Genomic DNA, 22,278 nt, shown 5'->3' with positions numbered 1-22,278 from the left:
TTTAACATCAGACATTTACTTTTTCATACAATTTTGTTATGCAGACCTCATAAAATAGAGAAATATTTATTTCTTCATTCAGTTTAAGTGCTACCTAAAGGTGGTGTTTTAAGTTAGCTTTTAGTTTTGATGCCTTCAGAAAGGATCTAGATCAGGGGTAGTCTACCTTTTTATACCTACCGCCCACTTTTGTATCTCTGTTAGTAGTAACATTTTCTAACTTCCCACCGGTTCCACAGTAATGTGCCATGTATTGTCGTCTGCACATGCCTCTCGTGCATCGTGGATTGGGTTGGGGGGGCGACGGCTACCAGCTCTGCTTGTCTGTTACAACTGGGGGGGGGAGATGTGCGAGCTATTCTGGGATGAGACTCTTTTGTTTGTGGTCACACTATAGCGCCATTTAGTTTCACTTACGTAACGTGAACTAAACTTATGCATGGGCGACAGTATATTTTCAGAAATTTAAATTGTCACGGGAAATTTTATGAAAATCTAATGAAAATGTTTTTAAATAATGCTATGAATTTTTTTTTTAAAGTCAATTAAATTAAAAAAAGAAAAGTGTTTCAGTATTGGACAAAACCCCTACCGCCTACCATAAAGCTGGAATGCCCACTAGTGGGCGGTAGGGACCAGGTTGACTACCACTGATCTAGATAGATTCCTGAATAGCATTTCTATAATGGGATACTAGCCTTAATGACTGGGTGCTGCTTACAGTTATGATGGCACTCTGCCAGTACATATAGTACTAAGTGCATGGGAACAATGGGAGAAAAGGCTATCTTGATTTCCCCTTTGTGTACTTCCTAGATGCCACTATGGAATGCTGACATAAAGGGAGTTTAAGCTGATTCTCATGTTTCATTCCTGAATCTGGAAAACCAGATTGCTAGGATTCTTGAGGTTTGGTGCGGTTAAATGCTATGTTATTCTGCAATAAAACATCAGTCATTTAGAACTGGGTGGTAAAGGAGAGTGGCTTTTATGAATGAAGCCTTGTTTGGCAGAGGCTGTGATTTAGAGATCTATCTTTGGGTTTCAGGTCTTGCACCAATCTTGACTGCAAATGAGAATGATTAATGATTTTCCAAGACAACTTACCTCTGACCAGGCATCCCACTCCAGAACTGATAGGATGTAGTCTATTAGGTTGGGTGTTAGTGAAAGGATAGAATTCCTGTTTATCTATTGTCTATCCTATTTATTTATTTTTATTTATTTATTTATTTTTGTCACACAGTATATATAAGCATAAGTATGTAATAACTATACAATATATAAGCATATATATAAGTATGAGTATGTAATAACTATATTAGTTGGATATAACAAAAGGAAACAATAGGACAGGAATGGTAGGCACGCTTACAGACCTCTTAGAAATGAGATGAGGACAATAGTAGACAGTTTTTGGTTGAAGCTTTGGGGATTTTGGGAAGAGACCACAGAATCAGGTAGTTTATTCTGTTGCCTGAAAGAATCCTTTCCTGAGCTACAAGTTCTTGCTGTTGGATTGGAATTGGTTTTTGTTCCATTATTAATGCTAGTGGACTTCAATTTGTGTCCTTATGGCACGATTTGACATATTTAACTGATATATTTAACTGATATAGAAAATATTTAACTGATATAGAAAATTTCTGTCCCCAGCAATCGAAAACTAAAAGGGTTATCAGTGCATGTAACATAGATGTCTGTATGGGTAAGACTATCAACCATGCTATCAAGCAAAACCAAGCATTTAACAGTGAGTGCCATACCATGTGCACTAAACCAACAGGTGGCATGAAAGTAGGGGCAGTCAACACAGGTTATGTAGACAGTAAACACAAGATCAATCCAAATGGACTCAAATGTCTATACACCAATGCACAGAGTATGAGGAATAAACAGGGTGAATTAGAAATCCAAGTAAATGAGGGTAGATATGATATTGTTGCCATTACGGAAACTTGGTGGGATGAAACTGACAAATGGAACATACAGCTAGAGGGATATAAATTATTTAAAAGAAATAGACCAAATAAAAGAGGAGGTGGAGTTGCACTATATATAAGAAATAACTACATCTCTACAGAAATAGAGCACAACAATGATGAAAATCATCTTGAATGTATTTGGGTCAATATAAAAGGGGTGAAAAACGATATTGCCATAGGCCTATACTATAGGCCACCCAACCAAACAGAGGTAGTAGATGAACTTTTTGCTAGTCAGCTAACTAAGGTATGTAGGAAGCACATCACAGTAGTAATGGGGGATTTTAACTACCCTGACATCAACTGGGAAACAAACTCTGCACCAAGTGGAAAATCCAACAGGTTCCTAACAAACCTAGCAGACAACTTTGTTTCCCAAAAAATAGAGAAGGCGACAAGGGGATCAGCCATATTGGACTTAATTCTCACTAACAGAGATGAAATGATAGAAGGTGTTGAAGCTACAGGAACCTTGGGGGCAAGTGACCACGCAATATTGGAATTCAACATTAAGCAAATACAAGTAGTAGAACAAAGTCAAACTAGAGTCTTGGACTTTAAGAGAGCTAATTTCAATAAACTTAGAGAGATCTTGAGAAGGATTCAATGGATGAGAATCCTCAGGGGAAAACAACTCAAGAAGCTTGGGAAATTTTGAAAAGTGAGATTATAAAAGCACAGTCTAACACAATACCAATGAAGAAGAAAATAGTAGATCACAAAAGAAACCAGCATGGATGCATAAAGAACTATCTGACAAATTGAAAGACAAAAGGACAAATATAAAAAGTGGAAAGAGGGGCAAATAACTAAGGCAGAATATCAGCAAATAGCCGAGCCTGTAAAGATGAAGTGAGGAAAGCTAAGGCTCACAATGAACAAAGGCTAGCGACAAAAGTAAAAATAATAAAAAGCTTCTTCCAACATGTTAAAAACAAGAAAAAGTCAAGGAAACAATTGGCCCATTGCTGGGAGAAAGTGGCAAGAAGATGACAAGCAACAGGAGAAAGCAGATCTACTTAACTCATATTTTGCATCTGTCTTTACACAAAAGGAAAAACAATCCAACCTATCAAAACAGCACTACAAAAACAGATTAGAAACACAAGTTAAAATAGGGAAGAAAATGGTAAGTGAACACCTGTCTACCCTAGACGAGTTCAAATCACCAGGACCGGATGGATTACACCCCAAGGTTCTGAAGGAACTGGCAGACGTGATCTCAGAACCACTGAACTATATCTTTCAAAGATCCTGGAGCACAGGGAGCTGCCAGAGGACTGGAAAAGAGCTGATGTAGTTCCCATCTTCAAAAAGGAAAAACAGATCCAGGAAACTACAGACCTATCAGTCTGACCTCAATACCGGGAAGATTCTGGAAAAGATAATCAAGCAACGAATCACCGAACACCTAGAAGCAAACAAAGTAATAACCAAAAGCCAACATGGGTTTGTCAAAACAGATCATGCCAGACTAATCTTATCGCATTCTTTGATAAAATGACAAAATTAGTAGACCAGAGGAATGCTGTTGATATAATTTACTTGGACTTCAGTAAAGCATTTGATAAAGTAGACCATAACCTACTACTAGATAAAGTAGAAAATGTGGGTTAGACAGCACCACCACCAGATGGATTCGTAACTGGCTGACCAACCGCACTCAACGTGTAGTCCTCAACGGAACTACATCCACATGGAGGAAGTATGCAGTGGAGTACCCCAAGGCTCTGTTTTAGGCCCAGTACTCTTCAACATCTTCATCAATGACTTGGACGAGGGATAGATGGGAACTCATCAAATTTGCAGATGACACCAAGCTGGCAGGAATAGCCAACACTCCAGAAGATAGGCTCAAGTTACAGAAAGATCTTGACAGACTTGAACATTGGGCTATCTAACAAAATGAAATTCAACAGTGAAAAAGTAAGGTTCTACATTTAGGCCAAAAACAAAATGCACCAGTACCGTATATGTGGTACCTTGCTCAATAGTAGTACCTGTGAGAGGGATCTTGGAGTCCTAGTGGATAACCATCTAGATATGAGCCAGCAGTGTGCAGCAGCTGTTAAAAAAGCCAACACAGTTCTGGGCTGCATAAACAGAGGGATAGAATCAAGATCACGTGAAGTGCTAGTACCACTTTATAATGCCTTGGTAAGGCCACACTTGGAATATTGCATCCAGTTTTGGTCGCCACGATGTAAAAAAGATGTTGAGACTCTAGAAAGAGTGCAGAGAAGAGCAACAAAGATGATTACGGGACTGGAGGATAAAACATATGAAGAACGGTTGCAGGAACTGGGTATGTCTAGTTTAACAAAAAGAAGGACCAGGGGAGACATGATAGCAGTGTTCCAATATCTCAGGGGCTGCCACAGAGAAGTGGGAGTTGGGCTGTTCTCCAGAGCACCTGAGGGTAGAACAAGAAGCAATGGGTGGAAACTGATCAAGGAAAGAAGCAACTTAGAACTAAGGAGAAATTTCCTGACAGTTAGAACAATTAATAAGTGGAACGACTTGCCTTCAGAAGTTGTGAATGCTCCAACACTGGAAATTTTTAAGAAAATGTTGGATAACCATCTGACTGAGATGGTGTAGGGTTTCCTGCCTGGGCAGGGGGTTGGACTAGAAGGCCTCCAAGGTCCCTTCCAACTCTGATGTTATGTATATGTATGAATTAAACTGTATAGTGTCTATGGCAACCATGTCTCAATCCCAAGTAATTGCACACAGATTGTAATCGTGTAATTGTTCACATAGATTGGCATATATTGCATCTCTTTTTGTTTCAGAGCCATTGCTGGGTCTTTTGAAGGTATACCTCCTGAGTGGTTCACTGAGAGTGGGGTTAGAGTAGGTGATACAGTATTCATAATGAACCCGGTAAGTACCAAGAGATAGGGTCATGGTCATTGCCTAAGGAACAACGAGATAAATGGAGGAAGCCGAAGTTAAAGAGAATGACAGGCAGGCTGATAAACCAAAGTGAAGAAACTGAGCTAGTGAAAAGAGAAAGTGAAGGTATCCAGCCAAGAGATTAGAAGTAGTTCCAGCAGCAATAGTAGCAATGGCACTAGTAGCATTTGTAGCAACGAGAGTAGTGTCAAACTGCGCACACTCTGACAGATAGTAGACCCCAAAATTAGGCCTTTGTTGTGAAGATATAATCCAGTGTTGAGAAAGAAAGATGACCAGAGTATGCAGTGAGATTGCTCCAAAGAGCCTCTTCCCCCTTTATTTGTTGTAGATTGTCATCCAGTGGCCATCCTTATTGGGAGCATGTATCATCCTGTTGTGGTGATGCATTTCACAACACTTTGCTGATAAACTTGCTTAAATTCTCCAGAGGTTTGACTATGTGTGAGCAAATTCAGAAGTGACTGGGACAGTATATTATATTGTCGTCTGGAGAGGTGATGACAGGGACTCTAAGGAAGTGAATAAGGAGCACTATGGCCTGAACTTCACTAAATCTTCACTGGTCTTCCTGTTCTCTTGGGCAGGTGTGTGTATGAGAGAGAGAGAAAGAGAGAGAGGGAGGGAGGGGGGAAGAGAGAGAAAGAGAAAGAGAAAGAAAGAAAGAAAGAAAGAAAGAAAGAAAGAAAGAAAGAAAGAAAGAAAGAAAGAAAGAAAGAAGAAAGAAAGAAAAGAAGAGAGGTTTTATTGCTCTGGGTAATTATCTTTGTTAGGACCTAGATAGGAGAAATGTACTCACGTTGGCCCTGCTTGATCTTTTTACTACCATTGACTATGTCTATGGATATTCTTAGTCACCCAGGTCATGGTTGTCCCAAAGGTGCTTTTTCAAAAGACAAGTGGACTTTGTTTTTCCTTTGTTAATTGCCTTTTGAAAAAGCACCTTTGGGACTACCACTGACTATAGTTTCTTTCTACCCGATTCCGTAACAGCTTTGTTCCCCATGTCATCGTCTGGTAAACTCGCAAAACTCCCAAGATTCGTTTTTCTCACCGTGTACATCTGAACTAGACTGTGTTGTTTCTCTGTGGATATATGGGTGGGTATGTGAGTATATGCATAATATTTTATTTATTTATTTATATTTTTGTCATGTTTATGTTGTATTGGAGGTGGTGTTATGTTATATTGGAGGTGGTGACCCTTCGGGAGCTGTATGCACTGAAATTTTATTTTAATGTATGCCGATTAGTGTACATTTAAAGAATAGAATAGAATAGAATTTTATTGGCCAAGTGTGATTGGACACACAAGGAATTTGTCTTGGTGCATATGCTCTCAGTGTACATAAAAGAAAAGATACGTTCATCAAGGTACAACATTTACAACACAATTGATGATAATATATCATTATAAATCATAAGGATTGCCAGCAACAAGTTATAGTCATACAGTCATAAGTGGAAAGAGATTGGTGATGGGAACTATGAAACGATTAATTAAATTAATTAAATTAAATTAATTACTGCAGATTCAGTAAATAGTCTGACAGTGTTGAGGGAATTATTTGTTTAGCAGAGTGATGGCCTTCGGGAAAAAACTGTTCTTGTGTCTAGTTGTTCTGGTGTGCAGTGCTCTATATTTGAGGGTAGGAGTTGAAACAGTTTATGTCCAGGATGCGAGGGATCTGCAAATATTTTCACGGCCCTCTTCTTGATTCGTGCAGTATACAGGTCCTCAATGGAAGGCAAGTTGGTAGCAATTATTTTTTCTGCAGTTCTAATTATCCTCTGAAGTCTGTGTTTTTCTTGTTGGGTTGCAGAACCGAACCAGACAGTTATAGAGGTGCAAATGACAGACTCAATAATTCCTCTGTAGAATTGGATCAGCAGCTCCTTGGGCAGTTTGAGCTTACTGAGTTGGCGCAGAAAGAACATTCTTTGTTGTCCTTTTTTAATGATGTTTTTGATGTTAGCTGTCCATTTGAGATCTTGCGATATGATAGAACCCAGAAATTTGAAGGTTTCTACTGTTGATACTGTGTTGTCAAGTATTGTGAGAGGTGGAAGTATGGAAGGGTTTTTCCTAAAATCTACCACCATTTCTACGGTTTTGAGTGTGTTCAGTTCCAGATTGTTTTGGTTGCACCACAAGGCTAGTCGTTCGACCTCTCGCCTATATGCGGATTCGTCATTGTCTCGAATGAGACCAATCACTGTTGTGTCATCTGCGAACTTCAGTAGCTTAACAAATGGATCATTGGAGATGCAGTCATTGGTATACAGAGAGAAGAGAAGTGGGGAGAGCACACAGCCTTGGGGGGCCCCTGTGCTAATTGTACAGGTATTTGATGTGATCTTGCTTAGCTTCACCTGCTGCTTCCTGTTTGTTAGGAAGGTTGTGATCCACTTACAAGTCTGTTCCCGTACCTGTAGCTGGTTTAGCTTAGTTAGAAGAATGTCTGGAATGATGGTATTGAATGCTGAACTAAAGTCTACAAAGAGGACCCTTGCATAGGTCTTTGGAGACTCAAGATGTTGTAGGATGTAGTGCAGAGCCATATTAACAGCATCATCTGTTGATCTATTTGCTCGGTATGCAAATTGCAAGGGGTCTAAAAGCGGATTCGTGATGGTTTTCAGGTAGGAAAGCACTAGCCTTTCAAAGGTTTTCATGACTACAGATGTTAGAGCAACTGGTCTGTAGTCATTCAGTTCCTTGATGGTGGGCTTCTTTGGCACTGGGATGATGGTAGAGCGTTTGAAGCAAGAAGGAACATAGCACATCTCTAGTGATTTATTGAAAATATGGGTGAAGATGGGGGCCAATTGGTCAGCACAGACTTTTAAGCAAGAAGGAGTTATCTTGTCTGGGCCTGGAGCTTTTCCTGGCTTTTGTCTGTGAAATAGGTCCTGCACTTCCTTTTCTGTGATCACTAGGGGTTGTGAACCCAATGAAATGGGGTCAGTTGTAGGAGGCTTGGCTGTTGTTGGTGTGTCTGAGATGGGGGTTGTGGAGATAGGTGGCTGTAGTTTCCTTTCGAACCTGCAGTAAAACTCATTCAGGTCATCTGCCAGTTGTTGATTACCTTCAGCCTGGGAAGGAGGTTTGCCATAGCCAAAGTGACAATAAAGTTATTCTAATCTAATCTATCTAATCTTTTCTATGAGTTTTGGAATTTAAATAGGGCACCAACAATAGTGGGAGAGGAAAATTTGATTCCATGGGCATTATCTTTTGGGTTTCACAGGGATTAATTTGGGATATTGCTTAGAGTCAGAAATTCTGATTCTAGTTACTATCCTAACTCGAGGACTACCTTTATGGAAATATCCTAAATCAATTAAAAGATATTAATATCTTAGGAACCAACAGAAACTAGATTCTAATAATTCCTAGAAAAATCATAACAATAACAGTAAAAACAACAGCAGGAAGCAGCAGTGCAGCAGTGGTATCATAGAATAGAATACAATAGAATTTTTTATTGGCCAAGTGTGATTGGACACACAAGGAATTTGTCTTGGTGCATATGCTCTCAGTGTACATAAAAGAAAAGATACGTTCATCAAGGTACAACATTTACAACACAAATGATGGTCAATATATCAATATAAATCATAAGGATTGCCAGCAACAAAGTTACAGTCATACAGTCATAAGCGGAAAGAGATTGGTGATGGGAACGATGAGAAGATTAATAGTAGTGCAGATTTAGTAAATAGTTTGACAGTGTTGAGGGAATTATTTGTTTAGCAGAGTGATGGCCTTCGGGAAAAAACTGTTCTTGTGTCTAGTTGTTCTGGTGTGCAGTGCTCTATAGCGTCATTTTGAGGGTAGGAGTTGAAACAGTTTATGTCCTGGATGTGAGGGATCTGTAAATATTTTCACAGCCCTGTTCTTGATTCATGCAGTATACAGGTCCTTAATGGAAGGCAGGTTGGTAGCAATTATTTTTTCTGTAGTTCTAATTATCTTCTGAAGTCTGTGTCTTTCTTGTTGGGTTGCAGAACCGAACCAGACAGTTATAGAGGTGCAAATGACAGACTCAATAATTCCTCTGTAGAACTGAATCAGCAGCTCCTTGGGCAGTTTGAGCTTACTGAGTTGGCGCAGAAAAAACATTCTTTGTTGTCCTTTTTTGATGATGTTTTTGATGTTAGTTGTCCATTTTAGATCTTGCAATATGATAGAACCTAGAAATTTAAAGGTTTCTACTGTTGATACTGTGTTGTCTAGTATTGTGAGAGGTGGAAGTATGGAAGGGTTTCTCCTAAAGTCTACCACCATTTCTACGGTTTTGAGTGTGTTCAGTTCCAGATTGTTTTGGTTGCACCACAAGGCTAGTCGTTCGACCTCTCGTCTATATGCGGATTCGTCATTGTCTCGAATGAGACTAATCACTGTTGTGTCATCTGCGAACTTCAGTAGCTTAACAGATGGATCGTTGGAGATGCAGTCATTGGTATACAGAGAGAAGTGTGGAGAGCACACAGCCTTGGAGGACCCCTGTGCTAATTGTACAGGCATTTGATGTGATCTTGCTTAGCTTCACCTGCTGCTTCCTGTTTGTTAGGAAGCTTGTGATTCACTTACCAGTCTGTTCCGGTACCTGTAGCTAGTTTATCTTAGTTAGAAGAGTGTCTGGAATGATGGTATTGAATGCTGAACTAAAGTCTACAAAGAGAACCCTTGCATAGGTCTTTGGAGACTGAAGATGTTGTAGGATGTAGTGCAGAGCCATATTAACAGCATCATCTGTTGATCTATTTGCTCGGTATGCAAATTGCAAGGGGTCTAACAGCGGATCCGTGATGGTTTTCAAGTAGGAAAGCACTAGCCTTTCAAAGGTTTTCATGACTACAGATGTTAAAGCAACTGGTCTGTAGTCATTCAGTTCTTTGATGGTGGGCTTCTTCAGCACTGGGATGATGGTAGAGTGTTTGAAGCAAGAAGGAACATAGCACATCTCTAGTGATTTATTGAAAATATGGGTGAAGATGGGGGCCAATTGGTCAGCACAGACTTTTAAGCAAGAAGGAGTTATCTTGTCTGGGCCTGGAGCTTTTCCTGGCTTTTGTCTGTGAAATAGGTCCTGCACTGCCTTTTCTGTGATCACTAGGGGTTGTGAACCCAATGAAATGGGGTCAGTTGTAGGAGGCTTGGCTGTTGTTGATGTGTCTGAGATGGGGGTTGTGGAGATAGGTGGCTGTAGTTTCCTTTCAAACCTGCAGTAAAACTCATTCAGGTCATCTGCCAGTTGTTGATTACCTTCAGCCTGGGAAGGAGGTTTGCCATAGCCGGTGATATTTTTAAGAGTTTTCCACATGTTTGCTGGTTCATTTGCTGAAAACTGATTCTTTAGCTTTTCAGAGTAGCTTCTTTTTGCTGCTCTGATCTCCCTTGTTAGTGCATTTCTGGCCTGATTGTACAGCATTTTATCACCTTTTCTGTAGGCTTCCTCTTTGGAATGTCGTAGCTGCTTAAGTTTAGGTGTGAACCAAGGTTTGTTGTTACTGTATATTCGCAAGTTCCTTGTAGGTACACATAGGTCTTCACAGAAGCTGACATATGATGTTACAGTATCTGTGAGTTCATCCAGGTCTGCAGAGGTATCTTCAAAAATATTCCAATCAGTGCAGTCAAAGCATGCCTGTAGCTTTAATTTTGACTCCTCCGTCCAGATCTTCACTGATGTATATGTATATGATATATGAGAGCATTTTTGTTTTGCCAGTAACTTAAATTGAAGCTGGATAATGTTTTGCTTTTAACAACCAAATGGTTTCTATTTGATGCAAAGTAAGGATGTCGTTGTCTCCAAACAGTATGTTTGTTTAGAAATTTTGTGCATATTACTAAAATAAATAAGTTGAGAAGATTTGGGTTTGCAAATTAAGGCAATGGCAAACTTTGTGCCCAAAAGGATAATTGTACTTGCATAAAAGCAGGGTGGGAGTGGGGAAGAGAATGAGATAAAAGGAAAATAAGTGAATTAAGAAATAAACATTTGAGGTTATTAAAATATTGCTCATTTTCTTCTCCCAGACAATCTCTATTTTAGAGAAAGCAATGTGATTTTTGTGCCAAGTGGTACAACATAATAGAATTTTCAGTTCCTTTGGTATATGCTTTAATGAATTTTCTTCTCTTTTTTTGTACCAACCTTAGTAAAGTATTACTCCTTCTTTTGTTCTTGCTTGATTTAGTCACTGCATTTTAAAATATTAATTTGTGTGTATGGACAACAGATTTCATTAGCTGTTTTCCACTCTAATTCCATAAATGAAAATGAGTATAAGAGCTATTGAATATTGAAGAAAGTGAACTCTGATAGTGATTCTTTGTGTAATTCTGAGGATTGGCTAGTATTCCTCTCAAAGTATTCTTTGAATGAAAACTGTGCATAAGAATATTTGGGGAAGAGGTCTTAAAAATGGGGCCACTTGGATAAGAAGTAGGCCAAACACACACATGCTGACTTTCTTCTATTTTACATTGGAAGTTAAGAGAGGTCAATGGAAAGAAGAATCAGTCAAATCTTAGTTTTAATAATTAAATTGAGGCAAACTTCCCTACAGAGCTCATCTATTTTCTTCATATAAAACTGAACAATAGTGAATATGAAGGTTTGCTTCTTATCACTAAAACACAGTGTTTTCTTTCATTTTGCTTTAAAGTATATTCTAATTTATAATTTTTTACACTTCTGGTATGATTTTTAATGTGTTTCTATTCCACATTTCTCGCTCTTGCTCTCTCTGTCTCCCCCTCTCCTGCCCTTTCTCCAGCAATTTAATTCTTAAACTTTTTTGTTCTGTCCTTTCAAATCAATGTGCTTTTGGCAATTTTCTTCCCAGCGTTGAAATTGAAATATATCTGTGTTCAGACAATGGCTCTGTCTGGCTTGTTAGTTCCTGCCTAATCAGCTTCTGTCTTTACAAGTGTGCAATGCTATAAATGTGTTTGTAGTGTACACAGTTCTATCATATAATGATTTCTTTTTAAAATTGATTAGTTTTGCCCTGCTTGAAAAGATTTTTTGAAATTTAAGTGGCATTGTATGGTTGTTTTCGTAGTAATTAATATGTTGGTTACATGGTGCCAGTTATAAAAGTCGCTATGAACTAGTGTCCATTGTTATGGTCCAATTAAAAAAAATTGGGTTTTAAGTAATGATGAGGCAGTGGTTTAATAGCTAAGGGTCATTCAAGGTGAAGCTTGCTTGAAGTACTAAAATTTCAGAGCTGGATTGTTCTCAGGAGGAGAGTAACAGTGAAAGTAATTTACATAAACCTAGACAAGTGGGAAAGCATAAAAATATCAATGTACAGGTAGTCTTTGAGTTATAACCACAATTGAGCCAAAAATTTCTGCTGTTAAGTGAGTTTTGCCCCATTTTATGACATTTCGTGCCACAGTTATTAAATGAGTCACTGAAGTTATTAAATTAGTAACCCAGTAGTTAAGTGGCTTCCCCACTGACTTTGCTTGTCAGAGGATCCTAAAAGGTGACCACATGACCCCAGGACACAGCAACCGTCACAAATATGAACCAGTTGTCCACATCTGAATTTTGATCACATGACCATGGGGATGCTGCAAAAATTGTAACTATGAAAAATGGTCATAAGTCACTTTATTCAGTGCTGTTGTATCTTTGAATGCTCACTAAATGAATTGTTGTTAGTCAAGGGTTATCTGTATTTTCCCCAGGTAGAACATTATTTAATGCAGTTTGGATATTTACCTGTCAGATTTCAGTAGCAAGTTACATTACTATAATTTATCAGTAAATAAGGAAAATTCTCATTAGGATATATAGAATAATCAGGGAATATGTGTAGGCATTGGGTTGCTGATTGCCCACTAGTATTGCATAGATACTTTAATAATTTGTGTGGGTGTGTCTGAGAAAAAAGTCATTTAAGCAATTGAGTGAAAAATTGCATTTAGACAAAGGAATTGTAAATAGACTGAGTAAATCCATGTATCATAGCATGAATGAGCAACCTACAGTTCCAGGACTAAATGTAGTCCTGAACCTGATTTTTTTTCCTTTGTTGTTTTCTTTTTGGTATCTCTAGAGGTCCAGGATAACAAAATCAGCACCACAATTTTCTGCCATAAAACCTATAATGCATTCTCTAAAATAAGTTAACTAAATTAAAAAAAAGCAATTCCCCTTAAAAAAAATCTTTAGTCCTGCTCACCATGTGAGCCTCACCAATTTGCATCATGTGCTGCTGCTCTCAGTTCCCCCAAAGAACATTGAATGAGCCTCTGCTTCTTGATTGACAGTCAGTTGGTATCTACTGTTTTGCAGATTCATTCACCTGATAACATTAAATGTGCATACATTTTTTTAATTAAAAAAAGAGTAGGACTTATAGAACTACAAATGTTGAGTTCCCAATAAAATTGGTTCTCTATTATTTTGAAACGACTTAGAGAACCTCAAGGGAAGATGCAAAAAATGTATGGTCCCATTATGTCAAAAGTGTCTCCCACATGCCTGGCCAGAAGGAGTGATGTCTGACTCAAATCTTCATACTAGACTTTCCCAACTTTGTGCACTTCAAAAATCGTAGTTTAATTCTTCATGCAATTCTTCAGGAAGGATTACAGGCAATATATGATAGAAACCAGATTGTGTAAGACTCATCCAGATTCATCCCCAGAGAAGTGCTGTATTTTAATCATTTTAGTAAAGAGATTAGGGAAATCTCAATAGGAGGCATTTATGTGGTTGTTTGCAAGAAGATAGGTCCTCTTCTTCCAGACAGCAGAAGTCAAAGATGCTGTTCCTATCCCTGGAAATTGAAATAAATTGGCTTCTCTACAAGTGAAATAGAAGTTGGTTCTTTTTGTTACATGGCAGCCTTATGATGGATGAAACTCGAGCTCACTGTACTGCCATCATTGCAGAAAACAGAGTGACAGCAAGAGACAAAGAGGGAAGACACTGAATACTGAGAAGGCTATCTTGAAAACGGCTGCTTTGAATGGTTATGAGCCATTCATTTATTTAGAAACATTAAGTTATTTGTTCCTTCTACTGAGACATGGTCAACAAATTTTGTAACTTAATTTATTTTTCTTTTCATTTTCATATTCTTCTACTGCTAATTCAAAACTCTGCACAGCTATCTCTGCACTTCATGTACTGGAGAATTTGCTTCTCATGGTTTGTTGCTAGAAGCATGTTGTATAGCATACTGGCTGAGCCATGATCAGCAGAGGCTATTTGAGGACAACAAGTCTGCCACACTCTGCTATTTATTTAGGAGAAACTAATCTTCCTTCCCACCCCTTTGCTTTTTCATAAAAAAAACCACCCCAACAATCCTCAGATGTATATTTTTTGCAAATGATAATGCATACAGAGCCATGCAGATGCTAGTGGGCAGGGTGTGGGTGTTCGTTAAACAGCCAGATGTTAATTCAATGCAAAGTCCATTTCCTGCACACCTCATTACAGCCTACCTTCTTTGATCTTATGCGTTTCAGAATTCTTTTTAATTCATATTTTTGCAATCCAATCCCCTCTCCTTATTTAGTTGGCAACAAGTATGTTTAGAAGTGGCATTGCTAATGAAGCCTATTAGATTTTATAAAAGTGAAGAACACTGTTAAAATTTGAAATTCTGTCTAAACATACAAGTAAAAGAAAAACAGGATATTATAGCCACTTTTTTTTCACTTACCTATCTTAATTAATAGAATTTATACGGTTGCTCATTTTGAAAGTGCAATTCTGGGTGGCTAACAAAATCTAAGAACAATATAGAGGTAATCCTCAAGTTACGACCACAATTGAACCCAAAATTTCTGTTGCTAAGCAAGACATTTGTTAAGTGAGTTTTGCTCCATTTTATGACTTTTCTTGACATAGTTGTTAGGTGAATCTGGTTTTTCCATTGCCTTTGCTTGTCAGAAGGTCACAAAAGGTGATCACATGATTCCGGGACACTGCAGTCATCATAAATATGAACAGTTGCCAAGTGTCTGAATTTTGATCATGTGATCATGAGGAAACTACAATGGTTTTAAATATGAAAAACAATAAATCACTTTTTTCAGTACCGTTGTAACTTTGAAGACTCACTAAACGAACTACCGTATATACTCGAATATAAGCCGATCCGAGTATAAGCCGAGGTCCCCAATTTTACCCCAAAAAACTGGGGTAAACTGGGGACTCGAGTATAAGCCGAGGGAGGGAAATGAGGCAGCTACCGGTCAGGGAAACCCTCCCTCCCTCAGCCGAGAAGGCTGGCGGCTCCCCCGCCCCGCCCTCTCACTGCACCGGCAGGGCTTCCCCGCGCTAATGCAAAAGCCCGCCAAGTTTGCGCCATCCGGTATAATGTGAAAAAAAGAAGAAAAAAAAAAACTCGAGTATAAGCCGTATATACTCGAGTATAAGCCGAGGGGATGTTTTTCAGCACAAAAAACGTGCTGAAAAACTCGGCTTATACTCGAGTATATACGGTATTTTAAAGTCGAGTACTGCCTGTACACCAAACGCTAATGGAAGACAAATATCCTATGGCAACTGAGGAAACCAGTAACCCATCCGTCTGGGCTCATCTGAACTCCCAGCTTCTTGTCTAGGAAAATAGCCAAGACTTAATGGAATTCCAAACACAGTCTTTATATCCAGTCATAGAAATAACTTCTTTTATTTTGTTTTCAGAACTAATAACTTGGAGAAGCTTTGAGCAAAAAACAGCTCATAGGAGTTGTTTCTTCATGCTGAAAGCAGGGACTTCAACATTGGCAAGTTCCCTCTAGAAGTGCTAGCTGGCATTCTCTTGAATCAGCGCTGCTAAGTATTTGAATGGTACTAAATACTAAATACTAAGTACTTTGAATGTTAAGTACTAAGCAGTTAAAGCAAACCTTTTCAACACATTATTCGGCTGAGTCTTTGTAAACAGCAATGGCTCATGCCCAACATTCCCTAGTCGTACCACAAATAACTACAACAATCTAACACAAATAGATTTCACAGAAGATAACGTTGAAAAGGCACTACACAGACTAAAACCATCTCTCTCTATCGGACCTGATGGACTATGTGCATACTTCTTAAAAAAGCTTTCTACTAACTTAGCAGAACCCCTAAGCATAATCTTTGAAAAATCCTTCTGGACCAGCTCCCTACCCAAACTGTGGTCACTAGCCACAGTTATCCCTATCTTCAAAAAGAGAGACCCCAGCCTAGTTGAAAATTACATTAATTAAAATTAAAATTACTTTATGCTGCGTCACCTGCAAAGTCATGGAATCAATCATTAACCATTCCATTACCCTCCACCTAGAAGCAAACAACCTACTCTCTAATAAACAATTTGGTTTCAGAAAAAAATTATCCTGCAATCTACAACTTCTACACTGCAAGAACATATGGACTACAAATCTCGATCAAGGCAAAGCAATTGACGCAATTTACATAGACTTCTGTAAAGCCTTTGATTCAGTGATACATGACAAACTACTTCTAGAACTAAAATCCTATGGCATCTCAGGACCCCTACATAATTGGATAGCTGCGTTCCTGTCAAACAGATAACAAGTGGTCAAAATAGGAAGCGCCCTATCAAATCCTGCACCTGTTAATAGCAGTGTCTCCCAAGGCAGAGTTCTAGGACCAATACTCTTTACTATACATAAATGACTTTTACGATCATATTATAAGCAACTGTGTTCTCTTCGCCGATGATGTAAAAATATTTAACACCACATACAATGCTGCTACCCTTCAAAAAGACCTTGACTTTGTGTCAGAATGGTCAAACAATTGGCAACTCCAAATCTCAACCAACAAATGCTCTGTCTTACACATTGGCAAAAAGAACCAGAACATAAAATACAAGCTGACTGGATACGACCTTGTAGATTACCCTCATGCTGTCAAGGACCTTGGAGTACTCATATCTAATGATCTAAGTGTCAAAGCCTACTGTAACAACATCACCAAAAAGGCATTAAGAGTTGTAAACCTAATCTTGCGAAGCTTCTTCTCTGGTAATATCACACTACTAACCAGAGCATACAAAACATTTGCTAGACCAATTCTTGAATACAACTCATCTGTCTGGAACCCACACTATATATCGGACATTAATACAATTGAATGTGTCCAGAAATACTTCACAAGAAGAGTCCTCCACTCCTCTGCTTGCAACAAAATACCTTATGCCACCAGACTTGAAATTTTGGGCTTAGAAAACTTAGAACTACACTGCCTTCGGTATGATCTAAGTGTAGCTCATAAAATTATCTACTACAATGTCCTACCTGTCAATGACTAATTCAGCTTCAACCACAACAATACACGAGCCCACAATAGATTTAAACTTAAAGTGAACCGCTCCAATCTTGATTGTAGAAAATATGACTTCAGTAAGAGAGTTGTTAATGCCTGGAATGCACTACCTGACTCCATGGTCTCATCCCAAAATCCCCAAAATTTTAACCAAAAACTATCTACTGTTAACCTCATCCCATTCCTAAGAGGTCTGTAAGGGGTGTGCATAAGTGCACCAGCGTGCCTACCATCCTTGTACTAATGTTTCCTGTATTTGTATCTATTTTATGTACCCAATCCATGTTTATACTTATTACCTAATACGCTCTTGACAATAAATAAATAAATAAATAAATGCATTAAGAATGGGTTGTACAGTACATCTATTTTCCAGTTGCCAACAAGAAAAGAAAAGAGAAAATAAGGACTTGATTCCTGGCATGAACGTGTTTTAAAAGCTGAAGCACAGAGCAAAATATTATCAAGGTTTATGTTCATCAGCTAGTGGAGAAAATATCTTTGAGAGTATAAACATTCCATCTTTGCTCAGTTTGTGTTTATGTGATTCACTTTGTCCCAAAAGTTCAGGATGGCTTATTACTTGAAAATAAAATTATTTTCATTACATTAAAAATAAGCAAAGTAAAAAAAGAACACATTAAACAATGCTGACTATAAGAAGTGCTTTATTAATCTCTGATATGAATTTATATGACTGCCCATTCTAATCAAATAACTCAGTGTAGCTAGCAAGCATAAAAATAGAAACAAACAGAAACAGTAAAAAAAAACCAATAAAAGATTGTTGTTGTTGTTGTTGTTGTTGTTAGTTGCGAAGTCGTGTCCGACCCATCATGACCCCATGGACAACGTTCGTTCAGGCCTTTCTGTCCTCTGCCATCCTCTGGAGTCTGTTTAAGCTCATGCTTCAGTGAATCCATCCAGCCACCTCGTTCTCTGTCGTCCCATTCTTCTTTTGCCCTCCATCTTTCCCAGCATTAGGCACTTCTCTAGTGAGTCCTTCCTTCTCATTAGGTGGACAAAGTTTTCGAGTATCATCTTCAGGATCTGGCCTTCTAAAGAGCAGTCAGGGTTGTTCTCCTCTAGGACTGACCGGTTTGATCCCCTTGCAGCCCAAGGAATACCAGGTTAAAAAAATACCAGGTTAAAAAAATGTACTCAGTCAGCACAAGGTAAAAATGCAAACCATTAGCCCTAAAACCTGAGGGAAAAGATAGGTTTTTAAGGCCTTCCAGAATGCCAACAGAAATGTTCCCATCCAAATATCATGGATCAGGTGCCGCAACAGGGAAATTTTGAAATTTCTAGGTCCTATAAAGTTGCTTTGTTTTCATGGAAGGCATCAGGAGCTTACTCACCCTGCTGGATCTGGTGGAATAAGCAGAAGCCATCAGACACAGGCAAGCCATCAAGTATCTTAGCCCTGTGCCATGTAGGTAATAAACTTGAATCTGGAATTGCACTCAGAGGTTTACTGGAAATGAGTGCACTTCAGGTATCAGTGATATTATGATTACCCTGCTAGATACAACCTCATGCCAGCACATGACTTGACCCTGCAATTTCATATAGATTTTAAATAGGAGTAGAGAAAGAGGGTCAAGCTCTGCGGCATCTTGTAAGCCAGAGTCCCAAAGCTGGCCTTCTCTCTTTTTCCCTATCAACACCGAATGAACTAATCTCAGAGGAGAGGAGGAAAACTGTCAGAAGATACTATTATATGTGGTATTGAGAGCCATAATTTCTAGCAACTACATTTTCAGTGTTTGAGTTCAATAAAGGCAAATTTGTAGCTCAGGGTTGAAACAAGGGATCTCTGAGCTTGGTTGTTTTCTTGCAGACTTTTCATTACCCAAAGTAAATAAAATCATTAATACTAGTAGGGAATGGAGTTTGCTTTCAGTTTATATTCTGGTAGCTTCCCTGTCAATGTTAGTGGGAGTGGTCTTGGAGGGCTGTTTTCTGTTGGCTTGTTTGGCATTCCTTGACTGGGGTACTGTTTATTTCTTAATTGTTGGTCTGATGTTAGCCTTGGTATTAATCTATGCTCAATTGGGTGTTGATTGCTGGTGGGGAAGACCAAAACACTTCCCTTTGGCACTTGTTCCAGGGTTTCCAAAATGACCATACTGGCTTGGAATTTGGGCAGTTTTATTCTCTACAGTTCAAGTGGGATGGATGGCTGAGGAAGTTTACTGTAATTTGTATTTCAGAAACTAGATTATAGACTGGACACATCCTGTGTAAAATTACAATCTTTGTTGATATAGTTGGTACATATTGTGGCTGGGGTTTTTTTTTTTCATTTGTGTGAACATAAAATTAAGAAGAATAGCGCAACAATAGTTTTGGGGTGGGAATAGGAAGTGAACAGGGAGCAGGAGTGGGCAATATACCTACCACCTGGCATAAAAATGTCAGCAGCATCACAAAAGCAGTAATGGCTGTACCATATTTGTCATCTACTGTATGTCTATGAATATTATGTGTAGTTAATTTATCATCCAAAGGATAGGAGTTGCTGTTCTCCTTCTAGAAATGCTTCCTTTGGGATTGTAAAACAAACCAGGATGTCGTGTGAAGAAACCCAAAGGACTTTGAGGTGAAAGTGCTGAAAATACAGCTAACTGCATTAGGCTCAAAGAACTGACTGGCTGTAAAATGTCTCTTGCTGAAAGATCTCACATAAATTAATGAAATGACTGTGCCTCCCTGCTTTTCAGGGAGGAGTCAGCAGACCATATGATATTATATTCCATTCGCAGATAGTAGTCTGTTTGTTGTGATTGTACCGTAATAGAAAATAAATTAAAATGTTTAAATTATTAATATAATCCCTCCCAATAATCAGTGCTGTGATCATTTTAGTACAGTGATGGCTAACCTTTTTTCCTCGGGTGCCGAAAGCGTGAGCGCACAATAGCACACGCATGTATGCTCACACCCAAAGTGCAATGCCCCTGCATGTCCTGCCCCCCCAACATGCGTATATGACACCCCCCCGCTGTCTCAACCCCCCCCCCGTGCATGCGTGCATGGTACACACACACACATGCCATTTTGGGCCTAGTAGGCCTCCTTGAAGCCTCCAGGGGCAGGAAACGACCCATTTCCAGACTTCCGGTAGGTCCATTTTTTGCCCTCCCTAGGCTCCAGAGACTTTCCTGGAACCTCCAGGAGGGTGAAAACAGCCTCCCCGGCCCTCCGGAGGCTCGAAACAGTCCATTTCCGGACTTCCAGGAGGCCCATTTTTCACCCTCCCAGAGCCTCCACACAAGCCCTTGTACTTACCTGGCATCCAAAATGGGTCGTGTGGAGACTCCTGGGAAGGGAGGGGTGGTATGGGCGGGGCCAGCTGAAAATCAGCTGGCTGGCGGGAGGCATGCATGCATGCGCGGTGGAGGTGACCTAGGGCAACGGTTTGCATGCCCGCAGATATGGCTCTGCATGCCACCTGTGGCACGCGTGCCATAGGTTTGCCATCACGGTTTTAGTAGCTTAAATATGACAGTGAAAATAATTAAGATATTTTTACCTGGATTAATTCATGTTTTATTTACCTACATTTACAAACTCGATTAGCACTTTCAGCGAGTAAAGAATAAGAAAGTCCTTCTGGATGTCTCTCCTAAGAATTTCACAGTGGAAGGATTTATCATCTTACTTAGTTGGATAAGGAAATATCTGCAAGCAAATAAGCAAGCTCAGAGAATATCCAGGACTCCAGAGCTACATATATTATTTTTTCTCAAGAATCTCAGATCTGCTCCCCTCCTCTGTCCTCTCCTTCTACAATATAGCAGGACTCGATGGTCTCTCTATATGAAAAACAGAATTCTCTGCCATTTAACATTTTGCCTTTTCCGAAAGTAGTTGAGCTTGAAGTAAGTTTATAGATAAACCAGGAAGAGAAAACTTAAATTAATGCCACCTCCCTCACGATAATTTAGAAGTGGAATCAGATTGAAATCTTTCTCAGATTTTTTTTAAACCACTGCTGTATGTCATATGGTCTTTCTGAAATGAATCTCACGCCATTTGGAATTGGTGCTCAAAGCAGGGGCTATATAATTTAGCACAGTGAAATATGGATCAGCTCCTTGAAGGAGTTCATTGATCTGCTAAGCACCCTCAGTTCTTTGCAATTGGTTATATATTTTATTTCAGAGCCTTAAAGCCCTTTCCCATTTTCACAAGATGCTGAACCATTTATAAATTTGATCTCATGGTGTCTGAAAATGATAAAGAACATTGGATTGGCTGAATATATCATAGCATTCGTGATAAAGATGGGAACATCACCCTGGAATACCAAGAAACTAAAACCTGGCAATTCCTAATCTTGATGTAGTACTCAGGAATGCATTTATTAATTATAACACAATGATAGAGAAAAATATATCTTCAATGCTATGTGCCTTGTGTATTTTAGGAGCGGAAACTATGCGCCCATCCTAGACTGGAGATCTACAAAGGAGATAAAATCTATTTTATATGCCCCCTTGCACGTCAAGGGGACTTCTACGTGCCTGAAATGAAAGAGTTGGAGAAGAAAAACAGAGCAGCCGCAGCAGCAGTAGAAACTGATGATGATCAAACAGATATTACAGGTGCCTATGAATTATAAAGTGTGCAGTGCTTTGAACTGCCAAGGAAATCTCCTTCACGGTTGTTAATAACAAAATATACATGTTAAGAACATAAACAATTCATTTTGTAGATATGCAGCTCTCTGCTTTAAAGCAACATAGCTTCAAGTAAGCTAGCATCTTGATTCTAACTGCAAATAGATTTATTGAATCATGGACAGAAATCTTTCTTATGATTTTTACCCCCTCAATTATAGATTCAAGAAAAGGACCTTCTACATATTTTATCTCAAGAGCTATTCTAATAATGTTTTATGCTGAGATAATGGTATTGACCTTTTCCAAAGTATATGCATATATATAATCTAGAATCAGACTGGAGCACCTTCCTTTTTAGGGTGGGGGGTGGAGGGATGGCATTCTGCAATGCAGGATAGTCTTAGTATAACA

The 22,278-nt window shown here is 38.9% G+C and overlaps 1 protein-coding gene across 1 annotated transcript in view; it reads left to right on the top strand.

The window, feature by feature from the left end:
• Positions 1-22,278, top strand: part of TEX264 (testis expressed 264, ER-phagy receptor) — a 183,050-nt gene that overhangs the window by 111,914 nt on the left and 48,858 nt on the right. The window contains exon 6 of the mRNA XM_058168142.1: positions 21,672-21,849. Coding sequence (XP_058024125.1) covers positions 21,672-21,849 — 178 coding nt within the window. The remainder of the gene's footprint in view (positions 1-21,671; positions 21,850-22,278) is intronic.

The sequence above is a fragment of the Ahaetulla prasina genome, chromosome 2 (genome assembly GCF_028640845.1).
Source record: "Ahaetulla prasina isolate Xishuangbanna chromosome 2, ASM2864084v1, whole genome shotgun sequence".
Lineage (NCBI taxonomy): Eukaryota > Metazoa > Chordata > Lepidosauria > Squamata > Colubridae > Ahaetulla > Ahaetulla prasina.
The sequence above is the reverse complement of the archived record's forward strand: the minus strand, read 5'-3'. Positions and strand labels throughout refer to the sequence as shown.